Source organism: Megascapheus bottae, chromosome 5 (genome assembly GCF_031878675.1).
Source record: "Megascapheus bottae isolate mThoBot1 chromosome 5, mThoBot2.hap1, whole genome shotgun sequence".
NCBI lineage: Eukaryota > Metazoa > Chordata > Mammalia > Rodentia > Geomyidae > Megascapheus > Megascapheus bottae.
In genome coordinates this window covers 42,219,557-42,246,033 of record NC_143513.1, presented here as the reverse complement: position 1 = coordinate 42,246,033, position 26,477 = coordinate 42,219,557, and the positions used below count along the sequence as shown (strand labels likewise).

General features: G+C 39.1%; 2 protein-coding genes across 6 annotated transcripts in view; one reads left to right on the top strand and one right to left on the bottom strand.

Annotated features, from left to right (window-relative positions):
* Slc26a3 (solute carrier family 26 member 3) overlaps positions 1–7,005 on the top strand; it is a 41,616-nt gene extending 34,611 nt beyond the window's left edge. Inside the window, exons 19-21 of the mRNA XM_090332331.1 lie at positions 3,850–3,992; positions 4,118–4,183; positions 6,544–7,005. Coding sequence (XP_090188457.1) covers positions 3,850–3,992; positions 4,118–4,183; positions 6,544–6,567 — 233 coding nt within the window. The 3' untranslated portion in view covers positions 6,568–7,005. The remainder of the gene's footprint in view (positions 1–3,849; positions 3,993–4,117; positions 4,184–6,543) is intronic.
* A 2,581-nt stretch (positions 7,006–9,586) lies between these two features.
* On the bottom strand, positions 9,587–25,973 carry Cbll1 (Cbl proto-oncogene like 1). Of its 5 annotated transcripts, none has more exons than XM_090333001.1 (6): positions 25,580–25,973; positions 20,102–20,269; positions 16,789–16,886; positions 16,376–16,459; positions 15,757–15,830; positions 9,587–13,507 (listed from the first exon to the last, which is right to left on the bottom strand). In XM_090333001.1, the coding sequence occupies exons 1-6, from the start codon at positions 25,590–25,592 to the stop codon at positions 12,469–12,471; spliced, it is 1,476 nt and encodes a 491-aa protein (XP_090189127.1). In that variant the 5' UTR covers positions 25,593–25,973; the 3' UTR covers positions 9,587–12,468. The 5 variants fall into 5 exon arrangements, with proteins under 5 accessions (XP_090189127.1, XP_090189129.1, XP_090189128.1 ...); XM_090333003.1 differs by having other exon boundaries at positions 20,111–20,269; XM_090333002.1 differs by having other exon boundaries at positions 16,789–16,889; positions 20,111–20,269; positions 25,580–25,972.
* Positions 25,974–26,477: the final 504 nt, after the last annotated feature.

Here is a 26,477-nt window from a genome sequence, read left to right as displayed (position 1 = left end):
TAATTAGCCCAGGCTGGCTTTGAACGCAAGATCCTCCAGCCTTTGCCTCCTGAGAACTGAAATTATAGGTGTGAGTCTTATCTCCAGTTAAAAGCCACCAGGGCTTCTCTTGAGAACAGACCTGAGAGCCAATGCAAGCTAGATAAGTGCAACCACTGAGCTAATATCCAGGATTTTAACTTTTTGTTTTACATTGTGACAGTCACTTCAGGCTCTCTCCTATGCTAAGACTAGGCAGCCTCACCAAAAAGCAGATATTTTATATAATTATCAAGAAGAAAATCTAATTTTCAGCTGACCTAATAAAAATCCCTACATAAGTAAATGAATTTGAATGGGAATCTAATAGGCAGTAAAGGAGTAGTTATGTTAAATATTTCTTCCCTCTAAACTTGCTGGAAAATAGTTTGGTTTTCTATCTGTCCTCTTCTTCCATTCTTCAGCTCTCAGAAACTTTGGTTTTTGGCTTCCTCTGGCAGATGTGGCCATCCTAGTCAAGCTTCTCTATTGATGTCATCCAGTCCATCAAGATGAAAAGCCTCCTTCTCTGCCTCTCCTGAGGGAGCCTGCGGAAGTATTTGTCTCTGTCTTAGAATATATCATTGAAACTGCTGCAAGCTCATTCTTAGGGTTCCCTTTCTACCCTTCTCGTAGCTCCTCAGTTTCTGCCAGTGGACTGCTCTGCCCCCTCCCTCCACCTCTGTAACCCCCAGCAGTTAGTCTTCCTCAAGCCTCAACCCTAAACCCTACAGTTCTAATTCCCTAGGCTGTTTCCAGTCAATCTCCTCTGTACTTAGAACTTCAAGTATATCGAAATGTTAATGAATCTCCATACTAAGCCTCCAGCCTCGACTCTTCAACTTTCTGGATCCCCCCAGGCACTCAGTCCACATATTCTCCCCCTCCCTAGACTGCTCCTCCTCTTCTTTATCAACCACCAGAATACTACTCAATTGTCGCCAAAGTAGAAATCCCATAAGTGTCTCTCCTTTTGTCTTTCCCTCAGCAGTCAATGAGCCATCAGATCCAGAAATAATTTCTTGTGTGTGTGTGTATGGGGGGGATTTGTGGGGCTTGAACCCAGAGCCTCCTTCTTCCTCAAGGCTAGTGCTATGACAGACTTTCCTGCCCAGGCTGGCTTTGAACTGTGATCCTCAGATCTCAGCCCCCTAAGTAGCTAGGATTACAGGTGAGAGCCAACCAGAAATAATTTCTTAAGCAGTCTTTTCTCCCCTTGCACAGCCTTATTCCAGACCCTCCTTGGTCCTCCAGAAGACCTTTTTTCCCCCTTCCTGGGCTTGGGCTCAGGGCCTAAGCAATGTCCTTGGGTTTTTCTGAAGGCTAGAGCTCTACCCCTTGAGCAACAGCACCACTTCTGGCTTTTTTTGATGTGGGCTTCATGCATGCTAGGCAAGCACTCTACCACTATGCCAAAATCCCAGCCCCTTCAGCAGACCTCTCTACCAATGTTAAATTGTCCATCCCTGGCATTCTGTCATTTTTCCAACTAGTAAACTGTAGCAAACTGAAAACTTTCTTTCTTCCCCAAGCAAAGAATGGATCTTGAGCCTGTGCATCTGCAGAATTCACACATACTACATTATATTCTGTTAGTGTCCCCCAAACATTATAATCACCCCTAGAAAATTTTACCCTTTTTTCTTTCTTCTCCTGAGGTTTGAACACAAAGCCTTCCTCTTGCTCTCTGTTGGAGATTTACCACTGAGCCATATCTCCAGTTCTGTTCTTTACTAGTTATTTTTAGGCTAGGATCTCATTTCACACTCAAGCCCACATCTGCCTTTCATTCAATCTGCTACCTTAGGGTTCCAGTAGTTACTGGGGTTGCAAGTGCATGTCAACACACTCAGCTACCCTCTGTGGGGATGGGGTCTTGAGGATTTCTCTGCTCAGGGTGGACTGGTACTTCAACCCTCCCACGTGGTACAGAATGACAGGATCACACTGCTATGCCCAGCTTTGGATTGGTAAGAGTCTCTCCAGCTTTTCTGTCTGAGCCATCCTTAAGGGGGAAATCCTTCCCCATCTCAGCCCTCCAAGTTGCTAGGGTTACAGGTATAAGCCACTGGTGTCTGGCTTCATTTTACCTTCTTTCTCACTGTCTCATGCCTAGGACATGACTTGTCCGAATGAAACCTATAGTCTTAGGGCACACTATGTAATTAGCAAAAGTATAATGCAGGATTAAGAGACACAGAAATGGAGACAGTGCTGTTTTAGACTGGTGATCTGAGGGCATTGTGTAATGTGACATTTGTGTGGAGATTGAAATAAATTGTGGAAGATCATTTTAGGGAGAGGTGATGACTGGTAAATAGGTCCTCAGAGAGGCAAAAACTGGTATCTTCAATCTCTCCTGGCTCTCATCCCTAAAATCTATAGATGTTCTAGTTTCAAGAGTTGCTTATCATTACAAATATTCTCTTCAATCTATTTACTTGTTAACTTGCCCATTTCCTTTCCCATAATCCAGATCTTTTTGAAACTGTCTACTCCTGCCATCTGGCAGCCCTCTCAGTCTAACAGGCATCACCATAACTTTCCTTCTTATCCTTTTCCTGGCTGCCATCACCTGTGTTGACAGTTGCCCATCTCTGTCCTTTTCCATCTCTTCTTCTTCTTCGTCGTCGTCGTCATCATCGTCGTCGTCGTCATCATCGTCGTCATCTTTAGCACTATAAAATGTTATCTCATATTACCCCCCCTCCCGTAAAGGGAAACAATCTTTGCTTAGTGTCTTAAGATTTCTACAATGGATGTCTTGTACCTCTCATTCATAGAACAAAAATAATCCAAGGACCTTTTGTGTACATAGAATTGGATGTAACTAAGGAAATAATAAAGGGGGAAATCAGACGACTCCTTGCAGCTCTACAGCTTTATGTGAAATGTTCTGTCTTCCTTGAGGGCAATATTCAGGTCTAATTTGCCTCTGATCCTTTTTCTTACTCCACCAGAGCTTTGCACATAGTAGATGTAAAGTCACATTTGGCTGGATAATCTGTGCAGACAAATGATGGTCAGTGCAGACAAGGATTGTCCTTGTCATAGACAATGGGAGAGGTAATGTAGGATGCTAAGGAAGATGTTTCCTGATAAAAACATAGCAGCTTTTGGAAAATGACTTACAGTTAACTGGTAAATAGGTTTAACAGCCCCAAATGATAACTTATCAATTATTTATGAGCATGTTTCCTATTTTGGAGGTGCCTCAACTTTTTAATGTTATAATTGTTAAGTAGAGATATAACTCTCTAGGCTCCTACCTAAATAAAATTGAATTAATTTTCTTGTAGAAACTTCAGGTGTTCTCATGTGAATCTTCTCATTTTTCCTTTTTCCATTAGATAAGTATTAAATAAGTATGTCTGTGTACTAAAAAGGTATCCTTTGGGCTGGGAGTTTGGCCTAGTGGTAGAGTGCTTGCCTAGCATGCATGAAGACCGGGGTTTGATTCCTCGGTACCACATATATGGCGCTGAGGCTCAAGTGGTAGAGCTCTAGCCTTGAGAAAGTCCAAGGACAGCGCTCAGGCCCTGAACTCAATCCCAGGACTGGCAAAAAAAATAAAAACTAAAAAGGTATCCTTTAATTCCAGAAGGCATTGCAATACCAGCTAGTAGTACACCAGGATTCACAAATACTTAATGTCAATGAGGAAGCAAAGCATCAGCAAAAATGAGTTCAAGCCCCTAGCACACATATACATATACACATGCACACATAGTTCACAATGGAATACATATTTGCAAATGGCATTTCACATTGGAAATCTTAAGAAGAAATGATTACTTCCTCTTAAGTGCTCTGGCTCTTTTTTCTCCTCAGATGACTTCATTGAGAAGCTTACCCGGTGTGGATTTTTTGATGAGGAAGTCACAGACTCAATATTTTTCTTAACAATCCATGATGCGGTTTTGCATATTTTGATGAAGAAAGACTATAGTACCTCAAAGCTTAATTCCAGCCAGGTACCAGCTCCCTTGGGTGTCATTCATATTTATAACCAACCATGTGTATTTCTTAAACTTTCCTTATCTTTCAACATTTTAAAATAATCAATCCCTAATTCATACTTATATTGTCTTCTTCTCAGGGAAAAGAAACAAAATTTGACTTTACCATAAACACAAATGGAGGATTACGTAATCGGGAATGTCAGGTGAGCATCTTTACTGGTTTATCTTCATCTAAACCCGAAGGAAAATAATAAAAATAAAAGGGCCTGTTCTGGCATGCTGCAGAAAGTCTGGCCAGGAGTTTGGCCTAGTGGTAGAGTGCTTGCCTAGCACTCTTGCAGGAAGACCCGGAATCGATTGCTCAGTACCGCATACATAGAAAAAAGCCAGAAGTGGTGCTGAGGCTCAAGGGGTAGAGCTCTAGCCTTGAGAAAGCCCAAGGACAGTGCTCAGGCCCTGAGCTCAAGCCCAGGACTGGCAAAAAAAGAAAAAAAAAGCCTAGTAAATGGCTGGGCACTGGTGGCTTACGTCTGTAATTCTAGTTCCTCAGGAGGCTGAGATCTGAGGAGCTATAAAGCTAGCCGGGGCCAATTAACAACCAGAAAACCAGAAGTTGTGCTGTGGCTGAGGTGGTAGAGCACTAGACTTGAGCTGAAGAGCTCAGGGACAAAGCCCAGATCCAGAGTTCAAGACCCAAGACTGACAAAAAAAAAAAAAAAGAAAAAAGAAAGTCTAGTTGATGATCTGGTCCTTTGTACCTCATCTCCAAAAAATGAACTAAGGCCAACTAATCTCATAGGGAATCTTGAGAAAAAATAAATTCACATCATTAAAAAAAAAAAGAACAAGGAATGGGAGGGTAGGTTTCTATTAAAATTGAGCATATATTTTTATTTTGTGTAGTACTTAACAACCACAATCTTATTCTAACCTTGTAATTCTAGCCTTGTAATAATCTAGGCAGCAGGGACTGTATTACTATATCCAGTTACAGATAAGTTGGTGATGGAACTAAGGAATTCATAAACACCTCCTGACATTCAAGCACATAGGAAGCTCCTGCCACAGTACCTAGCACAGCATGAACGTTTTGTTCTTTTCCTTCCTTTTTAGAATGAGTTGTCTTGTAATGGTTTAACTGGAGTTCCACTTCATTACAAAACAGTCACTTCTAAAACATTCCTTTAAGGCAAGGTCTCTAACCTAGGGAAAGCATAGCAAATCAAATAGTTGGTGATTTATAGGCCCAGTACATAGTATGAACACAAGTTCATTATTTCAGTCCTTTGTGACAACAAAGACTCATGATACAAATGAGAAAGTCGGGAAACTGGCTCAGAGAGCTTAACTAGTTTGCTTACAGTGACATACTTGATGACAGCAACAGAAATCAAACCTATATTTTCTTCACTGTAGTATACTGCTTCTATCCTTCAATGAAAACCTAATGAGGAAGAAAGAAATGGCTGTCTTCAGGCACAGGAGGTGGTATTTCTCTTAAAGATCTAAAACCAGGGAATGGGAATATAGATAAGAAATGAAGAGATGTAAGGTATAAGATAAATGAATCCAAGAGTGTTATCAAGTAGCAAAGGTCAAATGAACTGGTTATGCAAGAGAATTAAATAGACCTGAAGTGAGAGAGTCTAGATAAAGAGTTACCATGCTGTGTCCCAACACTTGATGCCAGAGAAATGCAGACTCAGCACCTTGCCAGAGTACCTTAAATAAATAAACCCGTTTCATACCAGAAAAATCCCTCTACAAGTAGCTAGATTGAGAAATGTCAAGAGGTAACAGGGAATAAAGAACAAAAAGAGCATTCAGATCTGATCTTTGACCCATAGAAGCTTGAAACATTTAACATTGGCTCCTGGCTTTTCTGAGAGGAGAGTAAGTACATTGACGCTCCTGTTCTCAGTCCCTCAAGTAGCTAGGATTTCAGGTATGTGCCCATGTGTCCCCAGCATCACTTCATGTTTTTAAAGCATCTAACCTCCATTCATGTGCGTGTGCGTGTGCGTGTGTGTGTGTGTGTGTGTGTGTGTGTGTGTTTGATCCTTTAGCTTATTCACACAAGTCTACCACTTGAGCCACAGCTCTGCTTCAAGCTTTTGTTGGTTAATTGGAGACAAGAGCCTCACAAACTTTCCTACATAGGCTGGCTTCAAATCCTCAGATCTCAGCCTCCTGAGGAACTAGGATTACAAGTATGAGCCATTGATGCTCAGGCCTCCTATCCATATTCAGACACCATCTTTTACCCTATGGAAGCTAAGAGCTGAATGTCCCTGGCCAGTGCACATGGCCTCTTGGAGGTCATGTAGTTCCTGAAACAAATGTGAAAAAATAAATTGGTACTGCATATTGTACTATTATTTTAATTAAGTTATGGTAAGTCCATAAACAAACATGTCACGTAAGATCTCAGTTAACAAGTAGCAATAAAAGGTTAGCTATTAAAATTCAAGACAAAAAATTGTTGGTAACTGGTAAATTCTAGCCTCTGTTGAAATTAAAACTTAACAAACCTTTAAAACAAGAATTTCCTGTCTTCTTCCAGGTACCAGTGGAAACAAAATTCTAATCAAAATTTAACTCAGAAGGATCCTCATCTGACTGTCACATCAAGAACTTTATACTTAGAAAGTTATTAATAAGTTCATACATTGTATGAATATTTTTGACAGAATTATGTTTCAAACTTTGGAACGAGATTGTTCTAGCATGGTATTTTTCACATATTTAGTATGAAATTATGTAAATACTCATAATTTTATACTTTGTAGGTTTATCAAGGGAAGAAAATTGTTTATATTGAGAGACAGAGAGAGACAAAAAGAGAAACATTGAAAGATTTCCATCTAAGTCACTGCCTTCACTTATATCCTGTGGTGTGTTTATACCACTGTTTTAGATCTCATAATTTATACAAGTTGTGCTATTGTATCTCCATGTAAAAATATTCAGTTGTACAGCAGATGTTTTATTAAATTTGTTAGCTTTCTGGAACATGCTTGCTGTGGGTCCCTTTTATAATGAAAACTGAAAATTTCTATACAACTTTTTTTTTTTGCCAGTCCAGGGACTTGAACTCAGGGCCTGGACACTGCACTGTCTTTAAACTCCGAGTGTGCTACATGACATCTTTTAATAAAACTCTTGTAATAAGACTTCTTTGCCCAGATTTTATGATTATCACTGCATTCGACCTTCTTGTTCGTTTTTGCAAGAATAATTGCACTCAGGCTGTCATGGACAGCGCCCAGGCCCTGCCCTGACTTCAAGCTTCCCAACTGACCAACACACAATACACACACATCTAGTTGCAATTGCACTAAGCTGGCCAGTGCCTGAGCCAGGGTCTGCCTACTTTGAGTTTTCCAGTTACTAGGTTCATGGTTGTCATCACCTGCTTCCCTCTGTATATGAGTCTTGCAGTCTCTGATCCTTCCAATCTCAGCATCCCATAGAATGGGATAGATGTGCACTATTGCCACTACTTGAGTCTCACAAATTTTTTCGTGTGGGCTGATTCTGCCCTTCAATCGTCCTGTTCTTAGTCCCCACCAAGTAGCTAGGATTTCAAGTCTGAGCTATGGGCACCCAGCGCTTTTAAAGCATCTAACGCTCTTTCCAAATTTAGACACATTCCTTCTAATGCCATATCTATAATTACTAGGTGTGTTAGCTGGGAAAGTTGAAGTCAGGGCATTTTTGCTCAAGGCACTCTAACATTTACAGCCACAGCTCTACTTCCAAATTTCTGGTGGTTAATTGGAGGTAAGAGTCTCATGGACTTGCCTGCGCAGGTTGGCAATCAGATTTCAGTCTCCTGAGTGGCTAGGATTACAGGCAGGAGCCACCAGTGCCCAGACTTACATCTAGTTGTTTTTGTTTTAAATTTTTATTGTTGGGGTTATGTAGAGGGGTTACAGTTATATTCGTCAGGTAGTAGATGCACTACTTCTCACACACTGATACCCCATCTCATGTTTTTGTCCCCTTCCCCCCCCCCCCCCCGCCCTTACATATAGTTTTTAAGGCAAAACCTTATTGCTCTCTTCCTGGTTTAAAAACTGTATGGGGCTGTAAAATGACAAAGCAAAGTGAAAAAGAGAAACTATGACAGGGATCCAATTCTTCCCGGTCTTACAGGGAGAAAATAAACCTTACAAGTAGTACAACCCCCTTACTTCCCCCACCTCCACATTCCAGCTGCTAATTGTTTGTGACTCACAGGATAATAAAGTTCTAGTTATCAGTTTCTAAGAATGAGGCTCAGCATCCATGTTTCTCTTTCCGATTTTGTGAATTTGTACTCATTCATGTGATTGTTAGAAATGAAACAGCACCACCAGAAAGATTCAGTGCCCTCTATTAAACATCAAATTACTTGGTCAATGGGAAAAGCTGTTCCAATTGTTTTTGACTTAGCGCTAAACATTTATTGTTGAAGTACACATTCATCCTTAGATAAGTATCTTTACTGAGCAGGCTTGTCTATTGGACTTAAGCCCAAATACAGACAAGTATAATAATGGTTGAGTATCCGTACTTTTTACAGAGTATTTCTTAAACTTTCTATCTTGGATATCTTCAGGCACCTGGTGGATTTTAGGGGAACAACATACTCACCCATTTGTTCATATCCCCACCCCAAATCTCAGGAGATGAGTCCTTCCTTGAGACCACTGAGTAGAAACTGAAAACAGTCCACTTAAGTTTGGGAGTGGGGCAATACATGTAGGTTTGTCACTGGTACCTGCATCTTCCCAAGCAAAGTCCTCTAAATTCCTGACAACCAAAATTCACAAGGATAGGCACAAGCACTCCAGTTCTATGCCCACATAAACATTTGATCTTTACATGTCAGAGGGTCACATACATCTTCATCCTTCAATGTTTCTTCTACATTCTGAATGCTGGGACCATGTGGGTTTGGAAGCCTATTGTTTCAGACAGATGCAGGAGATTGTCTAGTATGGAAATCTGACTCCTGATTTAAGGTGTTGAGATCATTATTAGTAGATAAAAAGTAAAACATAAACCAGAGAAAGACTGAAAAGGATGTGACGGGGACAGAGTAAATCTGGAGGCAAAAACAGGGCTCAAATTACGAAAGGTTAAACTAGGGGCCAGGAGTTTGGCCTAGTGGTAGAGTGCTTGCCTAGCATGCACAAAGACCTGGGTTCAATTCCTTGGTACCACATACATAGCAAAAAGCCAGAAGCGGTGCTGTGACTCAAGTGGTAGAGCCCTAGCCTTGAGAAAATCCAGGGACAGTGCTCAGGCCCTGAGCCCAAGCCCAGGACTGGCCAAAATAAATAAATATTTGTAGCTGTTCCTGACTAGCACAGTAACTTAATACTTTAAAATGTATATGTGTATGTGTGTGTGTGTGTGTGTATATATATATATATATATATATATATATATATATATATATATATATGGTTCTAAGATGAGTGCTGACAGTGGCTGAAGCCTACTGTCCTAGCTACTCAGAAGGCTGAGATCTGAGGATCTCAGCTCCACAACTAACAAAAGGAAAGAAGGTGGGGAGAAAAATCCTAGCTCCTCAGAAGGTTGAATTCTGAGGATCAAGGGTGAAAAGCCAAGACAGCCCAGACAGAAAAATCCATGTGATTCCTATGGCCAAGTAACCTGCAAAATATCAGAAGCAGACGTGGGATTTGACAGGGAGAATGCCAGCCTTGAGTGAAAAACCAAGCAAAGAGTTTAAGACCCAAAGTTCAAGCCCTCTGTACCAACTATATATAGAGATATATATTATACCTACATATACATACACATGTTCCTTTGTATTTATATTGTAGTTACATTTGATACACATTCTTAAGCAAGTGATTTTTACAGGGAAAACTGAATAGTTTTGTACAGTCTTTGCAATGGATCCTTCCCCCAATATGGTAATTAAACAAGCATGCCAGTGAGTAAATACCACAATTAACTTATCTTAGTCTTTAAAAATGAGCCTAATTTTACTATAGAAAGTTTATCAACATAAAACATGAAAAACTCTTTCTTCCAATGTAACATCAGTTAAAAACTCCTGTAGGCAAAATAGTATTTATGCTTCCATTTTATTAAAGAACTGCCACCTCAGTAGTCTTAAGAGCAATATAACGAAACATACATTTAGACTTACGTCCATCATTAGCTTCAAAGGCTTCCCTGAAATAAAGTTGGAATTCACATCTTTTTTCTTAAGAAACAAGAACCATAATTTGTTATCCTTCTACCCACCAACCCTCATTCAAACAATTACCTGATGAATTCAAGTCTAACACTGAAAATCTTTGTCTGCTATAGGACATTCATCTCATCTGCTTCCCTGCATAACAAATTTATTAAGCCTAGCAAAATAAATCACTTTAAAAATCTCATTTTTGTAATGTGAAGTTTCACCACGACACTGATTTATCTGAAATATAGGCTAAATGGTGTTTTGTTTTGTTTTGTTTTTTTAAACCACATTCTAGTATAAATTTCAATGAAAGGAGAGCTCTTCATAAATAGTTGAGAAGCTCTACAATGAGTTTGGCTGTTTTCTAGTTATATGAAACATAAGTTTGGATTTTTAATATTAATAATTTCAATAGCTCCTAAATGGGGTCATGAAAAAGAATCAAGTCTGCACCAGTCCACATACCTACAGTAATATGATAGAAGCACTCACCAACATTTCACACTATTTCACTCCCATGCCTCTAACAAGAATTTACTAGGAATAGTGCATTAATAAACTACACTCTCAAACTGCTAAGTGTGAAATTGCTCTTGCTTAGAAAAAAGTATATTAGTTCTTCTTGGCTGGTTAAGGTTGAAATGGCCATTTATAGTTTTTCTAACTTCTGTCCTAAGTTCAGAAATTGTCTTGCTTCTGATCAAAGAAAATGAGGAATTTTTGCCTGTACCTAGCAAAATAAAATGGCAAATTTGCCATCAGGTCATTCTTTGTCAAAAAAAAAAAAGAAAAGAAAGAAGGAAATAGGCTTTCAATTTATACACTAAGCTACTACACAGCATGTTTATATTATGCACCATTTTAGGGGAGAGGAAAAGCTTCACAGGAGTTTATTCAATCCAAAGGATATATAGGAATATCCTAAGAATGTTGATTTATACATGAAATTTCTATAAACTGTTAAGTGGTCATCTTAGCTGTACTGTAACAAACTTGTATAGTACAAAAGTCGACTCAAGGCACCTTATAAAGCACTGAAATTTACAATTTAGTTACTGCTCTTCTCTCTTCCAATACAAAATTATCTGGTGGTCTTCAATGGTGACTCTATGTTAAAACTTTCCAAGTTTAGACTGTTTTACCAACAAAAAGGAATAAGAAATAATGATTTCCAAATTCAAGTTAGAGGAAAAAGCGGTTATCACATAGCAATGAAACCTGAGCAAATGCTAATTTGTGATTACAAGAGACATCTTTCATTAATACATTATTCAAATTCCTCCACAGCATTCAAGACGTAGGTTAAAACCCAACAAGAACTCATGTAAGCATGGAACCAAACTGCCATGAAATGAAGATTTATATAAAGCCTCTTCAGCTCTAAGTATTTAGCTTACAACAATGAACACAGTAGAACACACTTTATCTAAATAACACCATTTAAACAGGTCTATAAATAATGTTACTTAAGATTAGAAAGTGTAATGCAGCATGTGATTGCTACCATTCTGTAATAAAGCATCAATGAGAATTTCCTCACCAACTTAGTCATGGTAGAATTGATTACTTTGGCAATGGTTCCAAATTAGCATGCTTTTTAATAACACAAATATAAACAACTGTATTCCAATGTATGTTGGTGCTCCTGAGGCTGTCTAAACATGAAAATGCATCCCAGTGACGTGCATTATATGCTTACTATACCTCACAACTTCAGTGCCTAAATGTGAAGTGATTCTCTATCATTTAACAGTCTGGCTTATAGCAAATTCTAGTAGTTTTATTTTCAGGATTTTATTATAACTTTGGGAAATTAGTGGTAAAACATGGTTTTAAAAAACAGTATGTGGCTGCACTTTAATTCACATAAAAGCATTTTTACAACCATACTGAAGTTTAATCCTTTTACACAGGTTAACAAAATGTTATCACAAGAAAAAGTAAACATTGGGTTTAACCAAAAAAGCAGTATTTGTGAAAGTGGAACAATGAAAAAAACTTTTTCAAAGTTTTTACAAATGGTCACTGCTGGGTCAACTTCCCAGACTAGGGAAACAGTTGTTAAAATAGTATGTGCTCAGCTGAGCCGCGTATCTGCACTACAGTATAGGACTAGAAATCGATCCTAAGGTCGAGATTTAAAAACCATTTGAATAGGTATGTGTTTTAAAGCCACCTCAGAGGAGGTACTTTTTTTCCTTCCCAGTCAAAACTGAATTTAAAAACTGACTATATATAAGTTTTATTTTTTCATAGCTCCAGTTCAAAGCACTATCCTCATTGATAATACGGTCTGTATCTTGTCTGATCTGGATGATGTGGTCCAGGAAGTGGGGTTTGAGAAGGCGGACCCTGCATTCGTGGAGGAGGAGGAGGAGGCCCTCGTGGTGCTGGCCATATACCAGGACTCATTCCTCCTGGTTGTGTAAATGGAGGGCTCAGAGTTCCTTGATCCTCAGTAAATTGGGGTAAAGAGTTAGGATTGTAATGGTGAGGAGGGGGTGCAGTTACTGGAGGACCACCGTGCTGTGGTGGGGGAGGTCCTGGAGGAGGATGATTCATGTAAGGTGGCATCTGGGCAATAATATGTCCTGGGGGAGGGGTTATTGGTGGAGGAGCAGAGGTCATGGGAGGAGGTGGAGCTTGGCTATATACCAAGTGAGGAGTACCTGCTGCCTGGGGAGGATGGGGCATCGGATGGCTTATTGGTGGTGGAGGAGGTGGGGGTGGTGCATAATGTTGCTGTGGAGGCATAATATGATGCGGGTGCGAGACCACTGGTTGACCCTGATATTCAGGATGATGGTGAGCAGGTGCTGGGGCAGGAGGTGGCGGTTCTCTAGCACCTGAGTTTGAGTCATCCTGAATAGGGACAGTTATTAAATTGCTGTGCTTTCTTGTTGAAATACGAAAGGTTTCCTGACTGACCGAACGAGGTGGAGGTGGAGCCATGGACAATTCTGCTGGAGGAGCTCGAATATCCTCGTGTGGCTGATTATAGTGCTCGTGTGGCACATGCTGCAAAGGAGGTGGTGGCATCATGATGTGCTGCTTTGGCGGAATATGGCTCATATGGTGCTTGTCTGGTGGCATTATGAAACGATCAGGGATTTCAGCTGGTGGTGGGGCAATAGGAGGATGAACATTTTCAAGAGAAGCCCGGGTGACAGGTTTTCCAGCTCTCATATGGCGATGGTTGATATGAGCCTGTAAGTCTCTCTGAGATAGATACGTTCTCTTGCACCCTTGAACAATGCTACACATGAAGAGAGAACCTCGTGTACACTGCTCAATTCGCTGCACAGGATCACTACAGCTGAATTAGAAAGGGGGGAAAAAAACTTAATAGGAAAAGAATATAAAAATAATTCATTTGTTTTTTTAAAAGATCTTCCTTTAAAATGTTGCATAAAATAGAATAAAATACTAATTAAAGTAAGCTTTAAATTGTCCCAGCTGTACTGGCTTAGCTAATAATCATCAGCATTTCTGTCAAACTCAGAACTCTTAATGTCATTAGCAAACAGAACATGACAACACTGAGATACCTTGTATTTCCAACACCTCAAATTTACCTAGTGTTTGCTAGAAAATGTGTTCTTTGTATCCATTTGTTTTAAATAAAGAAAGAAAGAATAATCAAGGCAAAACAAAATATCACAACCACAGAATTCAAACCTGAATATGGTTATTTACGAAACAAATATGAACGGGAAGAGACTAAGTGGAAAATGCTTCAAGAAACTAAAGAACAAGTTTGATTATTCTAGTCACTAGCTTTCCAAACATAAACATAAATAACCTAAAAATCCAAAACTCCTTCTTTAAGGAGTTTTCTCAGCTGTCACAAATTTAATGCAGTACATATTCTTGTCTTCCTAAATTCCAAACACTAAATTTTCTTGATTCAGGTCAAAATAATAATTACTATTCATTTATATTTAAACCATTCTGGCTTTAAAAAGGTTGGTGCTCTTCATGATATAAGGAAAGAGCACCAAACTAAAAATCTGAATAACTGAGATACAGCAGTGGCTCTGTAATTTGGAAGATATTTAATGAATGTGAGTTTATCTTCTCATTTGTAAAATGGAGTTTTAAGATTTACCCTTCCAAACTCATAATGTCTTTATATCTTTACTTATAAGATCCTTAAGATCAAATGCAATGATGAAAGTGACACTATTTAATCATGGTTATCAAATGACTCCATACTCCTAACTTCAAATTTGTCTATCTGTCAATCCTTGCTGTAAGTCTACATACCTCTTCCTTTTGATAAACTTTGTTTTTTCTTCCCCTCACCCCTTAATTCACTATAAACTCAGAAACATCTCACATTAATAGGATGTGAGGCATTTTCTGTTGTAGTAGTTTATTCTGCTAAAATGAATTGCAGTTGCTATTTTAGTTGACTGGGGTCTATTAATCCAAATGGACTTCTGTCTTAAAATAATAGCAAAGAACTACACAGGTAAGATTCTTGGTGGATTTTTTTTAGCATGTTGAAAACTAAATTTCCTTTTTAACACTTACACAAAAACATAACGCCCTCTACATTCAGTGTTTTATCAAGTATAAAAAATACCTTATGTCCCACTAAACAACTGAACTTACAATGAATGTACATCGGGATGGACAAATAGGTACTAAATACTTCAAATAAGTGATATACTTGTAACTTTATAACTTGCCTAGATTTTAATTCTTCAAGAATATTCAGTAAACGTAGCACAGATTTCATAATATTGCTTTAAAAATAGAATAAAATATACCAAGAAATTCTGTTGTTACTGAGTTATCCATAAATCATCCCTTTCTCTCCCAGTGACGCTAATTTCCTATGCTAATTCCTATTAGGATACTAATATCCTATAAAAGGGATTCATCCTTACAATACCAAGTTCTATTTTTTGTGTAGTATGCCAGTCCTGGTGCTGGAAGACTGCTATTGCTGAGCTTTAGTGCTCAAAGCTAGTGCTCTACCATTTGAGTCTCAGCTCCATTTCTCGGGGGCTGGAGGGTGTTTAATTGGAAATAGTCTCATAGATTTTCTTGCTTGGAATGGCTGCAAACCATGATCCTCAGAGAGCAGCCTCCTCAACAGCTAAAATCAGAGGCATGAGCCATTGGCACCCAGCCAAAGTAGCTTTATTAGCAACCAAAACTACAAATCCTGAGTTAGTTTCAGCCAGGGTTATAAAGAATTTAAGAAGCCAACAGCAGCTCCAAGGATCTCTGTCACCCATAATCATGTGTACCTGTTCTCTATCATATGCCATAGTATACTACCACTCTTAGTGACCTAGAAAATAATCATTCTTTGCTTATGATACTCATTCTATGATGGCAAACAGTTTTCACCATTTTGATCACTCTGAATCGGCAGATCAAACACATCTCAAAAATAAAAGCCAATTCCAGGCTCACAGAGGATTTCTCTCGTCTGCACATTTGAGTCCTTGCCTGATCTACATCATACCCTGACCTAATAATTTAATACAGCTTATAGCTCATTACATTACAAACTTTACTATTTAAAATGTAAAAATAACTGTATCTTACCCTGGACACATCTTATCTCCTTTTTTCTCGTGTAAAATAGCACAGTCATAGCAAAAAACATGCTTACATGGAATCTGCCAACAAAAATACAGTTAAGCATATTAGAACTTAAAAATATTTCCACCAAAGAAATTAGTGAAGGCACATGAGAACTGTTTTGTTCATGTTAACACTTATACTAATTATATAAACCAGTAGTTAAACTTTTTGTATTGATTTTTTTTATATATATTGTAGTCTCACTACAATAGCCCAATCTGGCCTCCAACTCTCTACACAACTGAGGCTGTCTCAAATTCATGATCCTCCTGATTCAACCTCCCAAGTGCTGAAATCACAAGCCTACACCAAGAAGCCATAAGCTATCTGCTTTTACTTCCTGGAGATGTCAACTTTATAATATTTAAACCACAGTCCCAGTAGCTTGAAAGCTCCTGGGGAAAAAAATTGTAATGTGTTTTATGTTTCTCTCAAAGTACTGCAAAGTAGTCAAACAATTCAAAACTTCCCTTAGGTATTGCTGATTTTTAAATGCTCTATGTAGTTATTAAACAATAATAAACTTATCTACTTCCAGAATTTCACATATAGAAAAAAGATTAATTTTAATTGTACTTACCATTCGCCCATAGATTTTAATAGGCAATCCACATTTGTCACAGAAATGAACTGGGGTATCATCCTTTTCACCTAAGATGTTTATCTGTTGAAATGATATAATTAAAGTTTCCTCCTTAAGCAATTCCAAAATTTATATCTATAATACATACAATAAAATGGTTAAAAGTTGTTCCAACAACTGGAGATAGGTTTATTAGCATACACTACTTGTTTCTTCTTAAATAGGAACTATTGAAATTACTTAACTAAAAGATAACTTAAAGTTATTTCTTCAAATATAGCATTATTAGGCAAATGATTTCTGTGTGCTAAAAGTCACAGACATAATAAAATTCATACCAGACATGGTAGAAATTATATGTGTTCTGCATTTTAAGTAATTAATGTTTAATTTTTCATTTTTAGTTATACCTTAAAGTCCCAAAAAAGATGTCCAGGAAATCTTCGCTGATTTCCAAACAGTTCGCCCCCTTTACAGTCATAACGTTCTTCTTCATTATAATCAAATCCTTCTGAGGAAGAAAAGACAAATGTCACCTATTAACTTTCCAAACCTCAAATTTCACTTTGGAAGTATATTTACGTCACACAATAGGCTATTCACTTAAAAGCTCTTCTTGATGCCTTTTAAAGGTCTTCTAACAAGATAACTGAAACTAGTTCACAGTATATAACAAGTGATCTTAGTGATCATTTAGTCTAATTCCCCTACTTGAAACTGCAAACACTGCAGTGTGGTTAATACTCAGGAACTCTCTATTATCAGATTAGTAGCAGAGCCAAGAACAGACCTACAGCTCTTGACTACTATTAAAGTCCTCAAATCAATTCAAAAGACTCTCTTAACTGACAATGTAAATAACTCTTAAGACTTTCTTATGACCTACCAAACTAGGTATATTTTTCTTTAGTCTTAAGCTGAGAATGACTAGATAGCAGTAGCCATAATACTTACAAATATCCTCTCCATTTATGAACAACTATCAATAAACTTGTGTAACATCAAGGTCAAATGGGCTCAATTCCTCTGGTCTAACTGATTTAAAAGTTGGTGGCAATCCTCTTACACAAAAGAACAGAAAACCAATGAATAGTCTAATGGGAATTCTAGATAGAATCCAATTACCTAAAGTAAAGCTGAGTAGACAAATATATCCCTCCAAGGTGCCAGGCTTCTCACGACTCTTTTGGCCCTAGAACTGGTAAACAGAGTAGCCAAAGCACACAAGTTTTAACTTTGCCCACATGGCTAAATTACAGCACCTGTGTACAGACAGACACACACACAGTGATGCAAAAAAAAAAAAAAAAAATTTGAAGCTAATAGATACTCTACTGTATTGCTATTTATCTCTAATACAAATGTCTAGTTCAAAGCCAGGATGTTCTTATGACACCTGAGTGTCCCTGTGGTCTTTTATGTGGCCCATACCTCATAAAAGCTGGTATAATTTAAAATTCAAAGTAAGGAAAATCAATTGTTTCAAACCCAGAAAATTGAGATCAGTGGCCAAGAAAATATGAAGCACATTACCATTTTCAAAGTGGTTCAACTAGAACTCCTGTCATGAAAGTACGTACAATCATTGTACTGGCACCCAAAGTTCTTTGATTTTGATCAATGCCTTAGAAAATAATCAAAAAATTATGTAAATAGGTAGAAAGGAGGGTCTTGGGCTTTTTTGTATTGTTTGGATATTTACCAAGACTGCATTTGTATATTATTTATACTTTAAAAATACCCTAAGTCAGAGAGCTGGGAAGCCTAGATTGCAGACAATGCAGCAACTAGTAGTGTGACTGACTTTGGTGCTATGGATTGGACCTAGGCCTTTCTGCATGCTAAGCATATGGTCTATCACTGATTTACACCTCAAGCCTCACTAATAGTTTACAACATTTCAACTTCAAATATATTTGTTTAGGTAGGCGAAGAAAACTTACAGTAGAGAAACCATGTTTTATAAGGTATAACATGTTTCTAAAAGGAACATAAATTGCTAGAATTGAACAGAAAGTCCAGAAACATCCCTAACTATACTAAGAACTTTATTATATGCAATGGCAAGATTCCTATTCAATGAAAAGACAATTCAGTAGCAGACATACTGGCTAAGAGGGAAAAAAATGAGCAAGATCTCACTTTATTTTTACATAATAGCCAAAATATATACCCATAAACATTACAAAGCAGGGGCCAATACTTTTTTCTGTGCAAGTCCTAATTTCAGCTTTCTAGGATGTATCATTTCTATGGCAATTATTCAGTTCCATTATTGTACTGTGAGAACAGCCATTTACAATACTTTAATGGTCATGACTGCGTTACAGAAATTTTATTTCTAAAAACAGAGCTAGATCTGCTGACTTGTAGTAAATGTTAAGATTGGAAACGATTTCATACTCAAAAACATGAGGGAAGGAACTTTAAGAATGTTTAAAGCCTAAGACAAATAACAGCAAAAACTATCTACAAAAAAAACCTGTCAAGCTCTTTTCAATAAAAAAATTATGCATAAAATTCAAGACAAAAAATATATACAATGTAACAAGCAGCCAGTTTTATTAATTGACCAAAAACTCACAGAAATAAAGAGAAAGGCAGCCAAACAGAAAAATCGGAAAAGGATATAAACAGGAAACACCTAGGCAAAAGAAATGACCAAAACTATGAAAAGGTATACAACCTCACACATAATTGAAGACATTTACATTAAAACAAAACTTCAGTAATACCAAATATTGTTGTGTGGGAGTATAAACTAATATACCTTTTCTGAAGAATAAATTAACAATATTTGACATTTCATAATGTACAATTACCAAGTTTTAAATGTCCAAATGTTTTGCAAAGTACATATTACAAAGTACATATAGCAAGTTGCATGTATACAGCTACTAAAACATTGTTACAGCAAAACCAATCTAGAAAACCTTTATCAAATAAATCAGTATATTTATAAACACGGAAATTTAGTTGTTTAAAACAGAGTATTGCCATGTGGCCCAGGCTAGCCTCAAATTTATGAATTCTCTTGCTTCAGCCTCTTAAGTGCTTGGTTTTTCTTGTTTGTTTTGGAGGGTTTTTTTGGTTTTGTTTTTTGTTTGTTTGCCAGTCCTGGGGCTTGAACTCAGTGCCTACAAACTGTCTTTGAGCTTTCTCAAGGCCAGAGCTCTACCACTTGAGCCACACCAACACTTTCGATTCTTTCTGTATATGTGCTACCGAGGAATTGAACCCAGGGTTTTGTGCATGCTAGGCAAGCACTCTACCACTAGGGCACACTCCCAACCCAAATACTTGTGTTTTAAGAACATGCAATGGTATCTGGTTAAGCCAGTTTATTAAATGAAGTACATTTGTATGGTACTGGTAAGACAAACTCTTAACTGCAGAATACATGAAAAATGCAGTTATATATGATTAATATTTCTGTATAAAAGTCTTACCATAGACTATCTTTGAAGAAATGAGAGGAGAAAACTTTATTTCTAATGTTATGCATTCTGCCATATTCTTTCTAATGTTATGCATTTCTGTTCATAGAAAAACTTACAAAGGAAGAAGAAAAAAAGAAAAACAAACCAAATTGAGAGTCAAACAAAAAGGTTGGAGAATGAATAGCATGTGTAAGGTTTTTCTGTGTTTTAAGTACCTACGATCACACAGCTTATATGGTACAGATTAAAACAGAAAAACTGATACACCTATTAAACAAATTACCTTCCTCACCAGATGGAGCCTTTGCAGGCATCCTGTTAATTGTCCTTTGAGTTCGAGGTACAGGTTTAGCCTTGTTTGCTTGTTTAGAGATGAGTTTTATAGGAATTCGTCTGCGAACATCAAGCCCGCCCAAGGATCCAGAACTGTTAGTGCCTTGCAACTCATTGTCTGTGTGAAGGGATAAAAAAAAAAAAGTAATTTCTTTTTCCTTTCTGAACATTAGAGTCACGAATATTAAAACAAATAGCCAATATTATCAAGGATTAAAGATCTTAGTTTAGGCTACAGCAGTGGTTTATACTTATAATCTTAGTTACTCAGAACACAGATAGGAGGAACCCCATTTAAAGCCAGTCCAGGTAGTTACTTTCGATTCTTTATCTCCTACTTACCACCAAAAAGCTACAAATGAAGCTGTGGCTCAAATGGTAGAACATAAAAGCTGTTTTAGCTTGAGTACAAAAGCTCTGGGACAGCACCCAGGATTGGCACAATAAAGAATAAATAAATAATCAAGCCAGCCTTGGTTTTAAGTATTAGATTGATCTAAATTTAATTACTATTTTTCTCCATTTTGAAGAAATACATTTTAATGCCTTTGAGGCAAGAAACCCTTTTAGAAACTGTAGTAACCTGTCAGGATTAGCTGTCCAATTCTGTTTTTTGTAAAAATACTTAAACTGCTTGACCTCCTGGGTGTGGTATTTTCCTGGTGAAGAGGACCACTTGTGTGTGGTGCTCACCTTTCAAAGCTCAGCCCGAAGGAAGGTCAGGACAACTCTATCAACCCAAAGATGGAAAGTAGCCGTTGTGCTGCTATTAAACTATCAGCTCAGTTCGCTGAGTGCCAGATCTCCATTGCTGGGGGTTTGGAGACCCCATAATGACTGGGATATTATAGAAACTTTACCTCTTCCTAGAAAACTGAACCCCCCACCCCCCAAAAAAAACTTCCATGTAATTCCATTACAGAAACATACAACCTTTTAAGAATCTGTCTCAACTTGCAAAGTAGCCATACAGTACGTTTACTAAATTTGCTTGTAAATCTACATCAGGGTAACTTGTAAAGCTGAAATAACTGAATAATGCATCTGAAAATGAAGTTAATTTTAAAGGAATTAATAACTCCCCTAAGTATAAAATGGTTTGTCTAAAAACTTTTAGGAGTATTGTACAAGTTATACTCTTCTGTAGCAAAACATGAAATAACATCTGTAGAGACACTTGCAACTGAGGTATTCTTAGTAAGCAATGAAGTAGGAAATTACAGTTTAGGTGTTTCTACCTTCAAGTGGGTTTAAATAACAGACATTTTAAATCTCTTCTTGGCATTATTTATGAGCTAAAGTAATTCATGTACCCTGAGCAACAAATACATTATCTCATGGAAAGCTCAAGAGCTGCCTTTTTCCAAGCATATAAAAAGAGATGTATCACAAGCTGGAGGTATGGCTCAACAGTTAAGCAGCTCCCTCCCCAAATGATAGGTCCAGAGTTCAATCTCAGTATAGCCCAGGGAGAGGAGAAGGGAGGGAAGTAACAAAATGTTCAATTGTACCTAGAGACAAACAGGAATATACTCAAGTAGGAAAATACAACTGATTTCTAAATCATACTGTTTGAAAAACAAGTTACTGTACAAAATTCCTATAAGAAATAATTCAATTTGATAGCCACATTAGATTCAGTAAGGCAAAATGTGGCAGGTAAACTAATACTAATGACCTCCAATGATGTCACTTAATCCATTTAGTTTTTTGTGTATAAAACAAAATTTAAATGGGCCTAAAGATTATTTTTACTATCTTTCACTGTATTTTCTACTCCTAAAAAAACTGCACCCCACCTCCTAAAATTCATGGAATAGCTAAAATCTTTAGTTAAGAATAAACCCAACTTGGGGCTGGGAATTTGGCTAGTGGTAGCGTGCTTGCCTAGCATGCACAAAGACCTGGGTTCGATTCCTTGGTACCACATACTTAGAAAAAAGCCAGAAGTGGTGCGGAGGCTCAAGTGCTAGAGTTCTAGCCTTGAGAAAAATCCAAGGGCAATCCTCAGGCCCTGAGCTCAAGCCCAGGACTGGCCAAGAAAAAAAAAAAAAGAGAGAGAACAGAAAAAGAATAAACCCAACTTGATCAACTTTCAAAATTTCACTAAATGAACAGGTTGGCTAATGTATTTCATCATTTATACTGCATTTGCTAATCTATGTAAATGTATTAAAAGTAATGCAAACTGGGTGACAGTGGCTCATGCCTGTAATCCTAGCTAATCAGGAGGCTGAGATCTGGGGATCACAAGTCAAAATCAGTTCAAAATCTGCACAGGAAGGGAAGTCTGTGGGACTCATTTCCAATTAACCACCAAAAAACTGCAAGTGGCACTGTGGCTCAAGGGATAGAGGGCACACAGGCCCAGAGTTCAAGCTCCACCAACGACAAAAAAAAAGTAATGCCAGAACCAAAGACAGATGTGACACGACTTTTTGTTGCTCAAAAAGTACTCATTTTTCAGTGAACTAAAAACAGCAAGGTGTAATAAACAGATTTCTTTCGAATATTATTAAACAGTGTCTTAGTAGGTTTACTTTGTGAATGAAAATTCCAACACTTTATTGCAAGTCTATTCTCATACCATCTTGAACAACATAGTTTCACTGTTTCTCTCATTAATTTCAAGTTATAAATAACAAGGCTTAATAGTGACATGCTGAGGTTAGCTATTTCTTTTTAAATGTAAATTTCAAGTTTTTGAGCTCATTCTTATATATAATTATTATAAAGGTTATGTACAGAGGGGCTACTGTTCCATTAGTCAAGTAATGAGTACATTTCTTTTTGGACAGTGTCATCTGTTCCTTCATTTTCTCCCAGTTTTTCCCTCCCACAAGTTGTAAAGTTCATTTTCAATGTAGGTTCTAAGTACCATTGCTGCATCTGATCACCTCTATACCCCTTCAAAGACAGAAAAATGAACAAGACAAAAAAGTAGTTCATTTCTATAACTATTATTTTTATATAATCAGAAGCACAAAAAGCATTGCATTTTTGTGTTCTCCCCTAAGAGAGCCTTTTGGTCTCACTGTGTGAATACTCCTGTATATCGTGTCCCAGTACATTTTAGATCCAGCTTCCACATAAAAGAGAAAATATGTGTCTTTTGTTTCTCTCAGCTTGGCCTACCTTACTAAATAGTATTCTACATCCATCCATTTCTCTGTAAATGACATAACGTTATTCTTTCTAGTGGCTGTGTAAAATTCCACAGTGTGTAGGTCCTTTTTTTTATAAATCCACTGATCTACTGTTGGGCATCTGGGCTGTTTCCATAATTTGGCTATTGTGATTAGTGCAGCAATGAACACGGGTGTGCAAGTAGGATGATGAGCACTTTTATAAACATTTATATTCCTATTTTCATACTTAAGTCTTTGAACTATGCCAAAGACTTGATTCCAATTTCAGTAACAAGATTAAAGGAGAAATATTTTGCTAAAACCAAATGCCTGTACCTTCAACTCTACAAATTTTCAAAACATTAGCGTTCCTTGGAACTTGAGTTCAACCCCTCTTCTACTCCGTAATCACCAATCTTCTGCCTCAAAGGATCAACTACAATGAACTGATTTCCATACATACTTGTAGTTCCTGTTTTTCTGTTCCCTCCATGTATCAATACACATTTCATACTTGGCAGTCCAAAATCAAATTATTGTTTTTAAATGCCTATCTCCTATCATTTTTAAAAGGTGCATTTTGTAAGTTTTCCCACCTTAACAGCAGGCACTAGTAAGATGTACATACCAGGATCCCAGGCATTTATTTTTCTCACACATCTCCAAACCAACCACTAGCAAGTGTTTCAGTTCTGCCACCAAAATATTTACCGCAGCTGCCCATTCCTCCTCTCCCCATTTTTCTCTCATTTTTGAGTTGGTAGGAGATCAACCCTAGGACCTTGGACATGCTACCCAAGTACTCTATCAAGCTACAAGAGCCACTCCTTCGTTTTCACTAAGCCAGGTGCTACTTTTGGACTACCAAAATCATCTTAGAATATTTTCTATTTTTCTTGTCTTCCTTGCTTACAATATGCTCCATAAAAGTCTATTCTATTTTTAAAAGATAAAATCTCCCTTCTGCTTCTGTTCAATTAACATCTTAGCGTGGTTTTCAAAGTCCTGAGCACAGGCTTTGAAGAGCTTCCTTTTCCCCCTATTTTTTGGAGATCTTTCCCTCTTGCTAACTAGGCTATAGAGCACAAGCTTTCCCAAGACCACATTATTTCTCAGTGCCTTTATGTTAGCTGGGAATGTTTTTTCCCCGGGTCTATGGCCAGATTCTTTTCATCTACGAGACCTTGGCTTAACTACTCCCCTTCCAGAAAGATCTTCCTTGTTCAAACCCCCTGAAATGTTCTACTGGACAGCATCGATTTTTCTTCAGAGCACTCAACTATCATCTATAAACAAATTTTATTTAAAACAAAATATTTTCTTCCAATGTAATCTCCAAGAGGAAAAGAACCCAGCCCTACTGTACCATCATCCCATTTCCAGATCTACAAATGACTGAATCTGATCTACGTGACATGTGCTATACATATTGACATTATTACATAATTAAGTAGGCTATCTGGTGTAAAGACATTCCAATCAACAGTTGAGGAGGTCTTTTCCCCGTTTGTGTTATGATCGATAACACTGTCTGAAACATTTAATGACTAGTGAACTCATCCAAAATCCAAGAGCCACAAGGATGAAAAGTCAATCAACACATAACAAAGGATGGAGCTGTTCTTACTTGGTACTTCCAGACGTGAATTGTCTAGTTTGTTTTTTTTTTTTAATCCCCTTTATAAATAGCTCCAAATGATGAGAAAGGACGACCGACTAAAAAAAAAAAAACCAGAGTATCCTTTGGGCGTCGAAAAAGTGCTCCGCTTAGGACTTTCGAAACTAGTTAAACTTCCTAATCTAACCTCCAGTGCCTTCAAGGGCCAGAGCCGCAACAACGACGTGAGGTGAGCGCCGCAGCATCTTCCCAAGGCCGACGGAAACCTCGGAGCGTCTCCAGCCCTCACCTATCTACTCCTCTCACTCGGAGAATGGAGTCCACCCTCCAGCAACTCCGTATCGGAACGCAGAGCGGCCCAGCCGGGAGGGGTGGGGGAGGCCCTCCCTACCCCAGTTCCGTTCGCACAAAGCTCGTGGCGCCCGGGGTCCCGGCTCCGCTCTCGTCAGAATCAGAGGAGCGGCGTCTGGGGCCGGCCCCTAGGATGGAGGCACTGCACCGGACGGTAGGCCGGGAAGCCGCAGGCCCCGCTCTGCACACGAACGGTTCTGTGAGCTTCCCTTCTCCCCGCTACACCCCCGAGCTGGTGGTAGACCACGGCCCCGTTAGCGTGCGGGACGACGAGTCCCACATCAGTCGTGGGGGGTAGAAACCCGGACCCCCAGAGCCTCCGCCTCCTTACCAGTGTGATCCATGATTCGGCTCGCAGTGCACGATGGGAGCGGAAGTCACCCGAGCCGGAGTCGCCGCTTGCGCGTGCGCAATGCGTTCCGAGTGCCGAGAGGCGGAAATGCGCGCGGAAAACCCGGCTTGGACAAGCTTATGGCTCCCTTCTCTCGCCTCCACCACCCTTACTCCGGAGAGGGAGTTAGGCATAGTCTGGGCAGAGGCAGCAAGGGCGAGTATGCGAGGAGCGGCGGTGTCGAGGTCGCTAGGGCTCCTCCAGCACTTCAAGGGGAAGGAGCCTTGATCTAGGAGAAGGGCACGGAAGGGGGCGGGAGAAGTGATGGGCGGCCTGAGGTCCGCTGCCAACCGGGTTCCCGCCCCACCCCGGCGGAGCATGGCCTTCTGGGACTTGTAGTTCCCTGGAGCCGACCGACCCAGTGCGCAAGCTCAGCCGTTGGGCGGAGTAACGGTTTGGAATCCCCCGCGAGCATCTTTCCTCCACCCCACCAGGAGAGGAGCAAACACGCGCGCTCCGGAAGGTGTCTGCCGGCGGGAGGTTGCCCGGGGGAGAACTGGAGCGGTGGGGGGGAGGGAAGGAGGGTGAAATGGAGACACTGATACCGACAGACAGGTGGCGGAGGCTGGGGGCGGGGGGTGCTCTATTGTCTGCAGTTTGCTTTGTCCGAGTCCCTCCCCGCGCCGTCGTGCGTGCGGTCGCCTTCCCACCTCTGAGGCTCCTGACGTTGGAACCACGATTTATATATAATGCTTGATGACTCTCATTTCCCAGAAAAGGGTGGCGGTCGCCGAGAACCGCTCCAAAAGACTGCGAGCGGGCGAGGCCAGGTTGCGAGGTCGCCCAGCAGCAACGTGCAGGTGGCCGGGGAGGGGAGGGGGGAGGGGCCGGGCAGGGG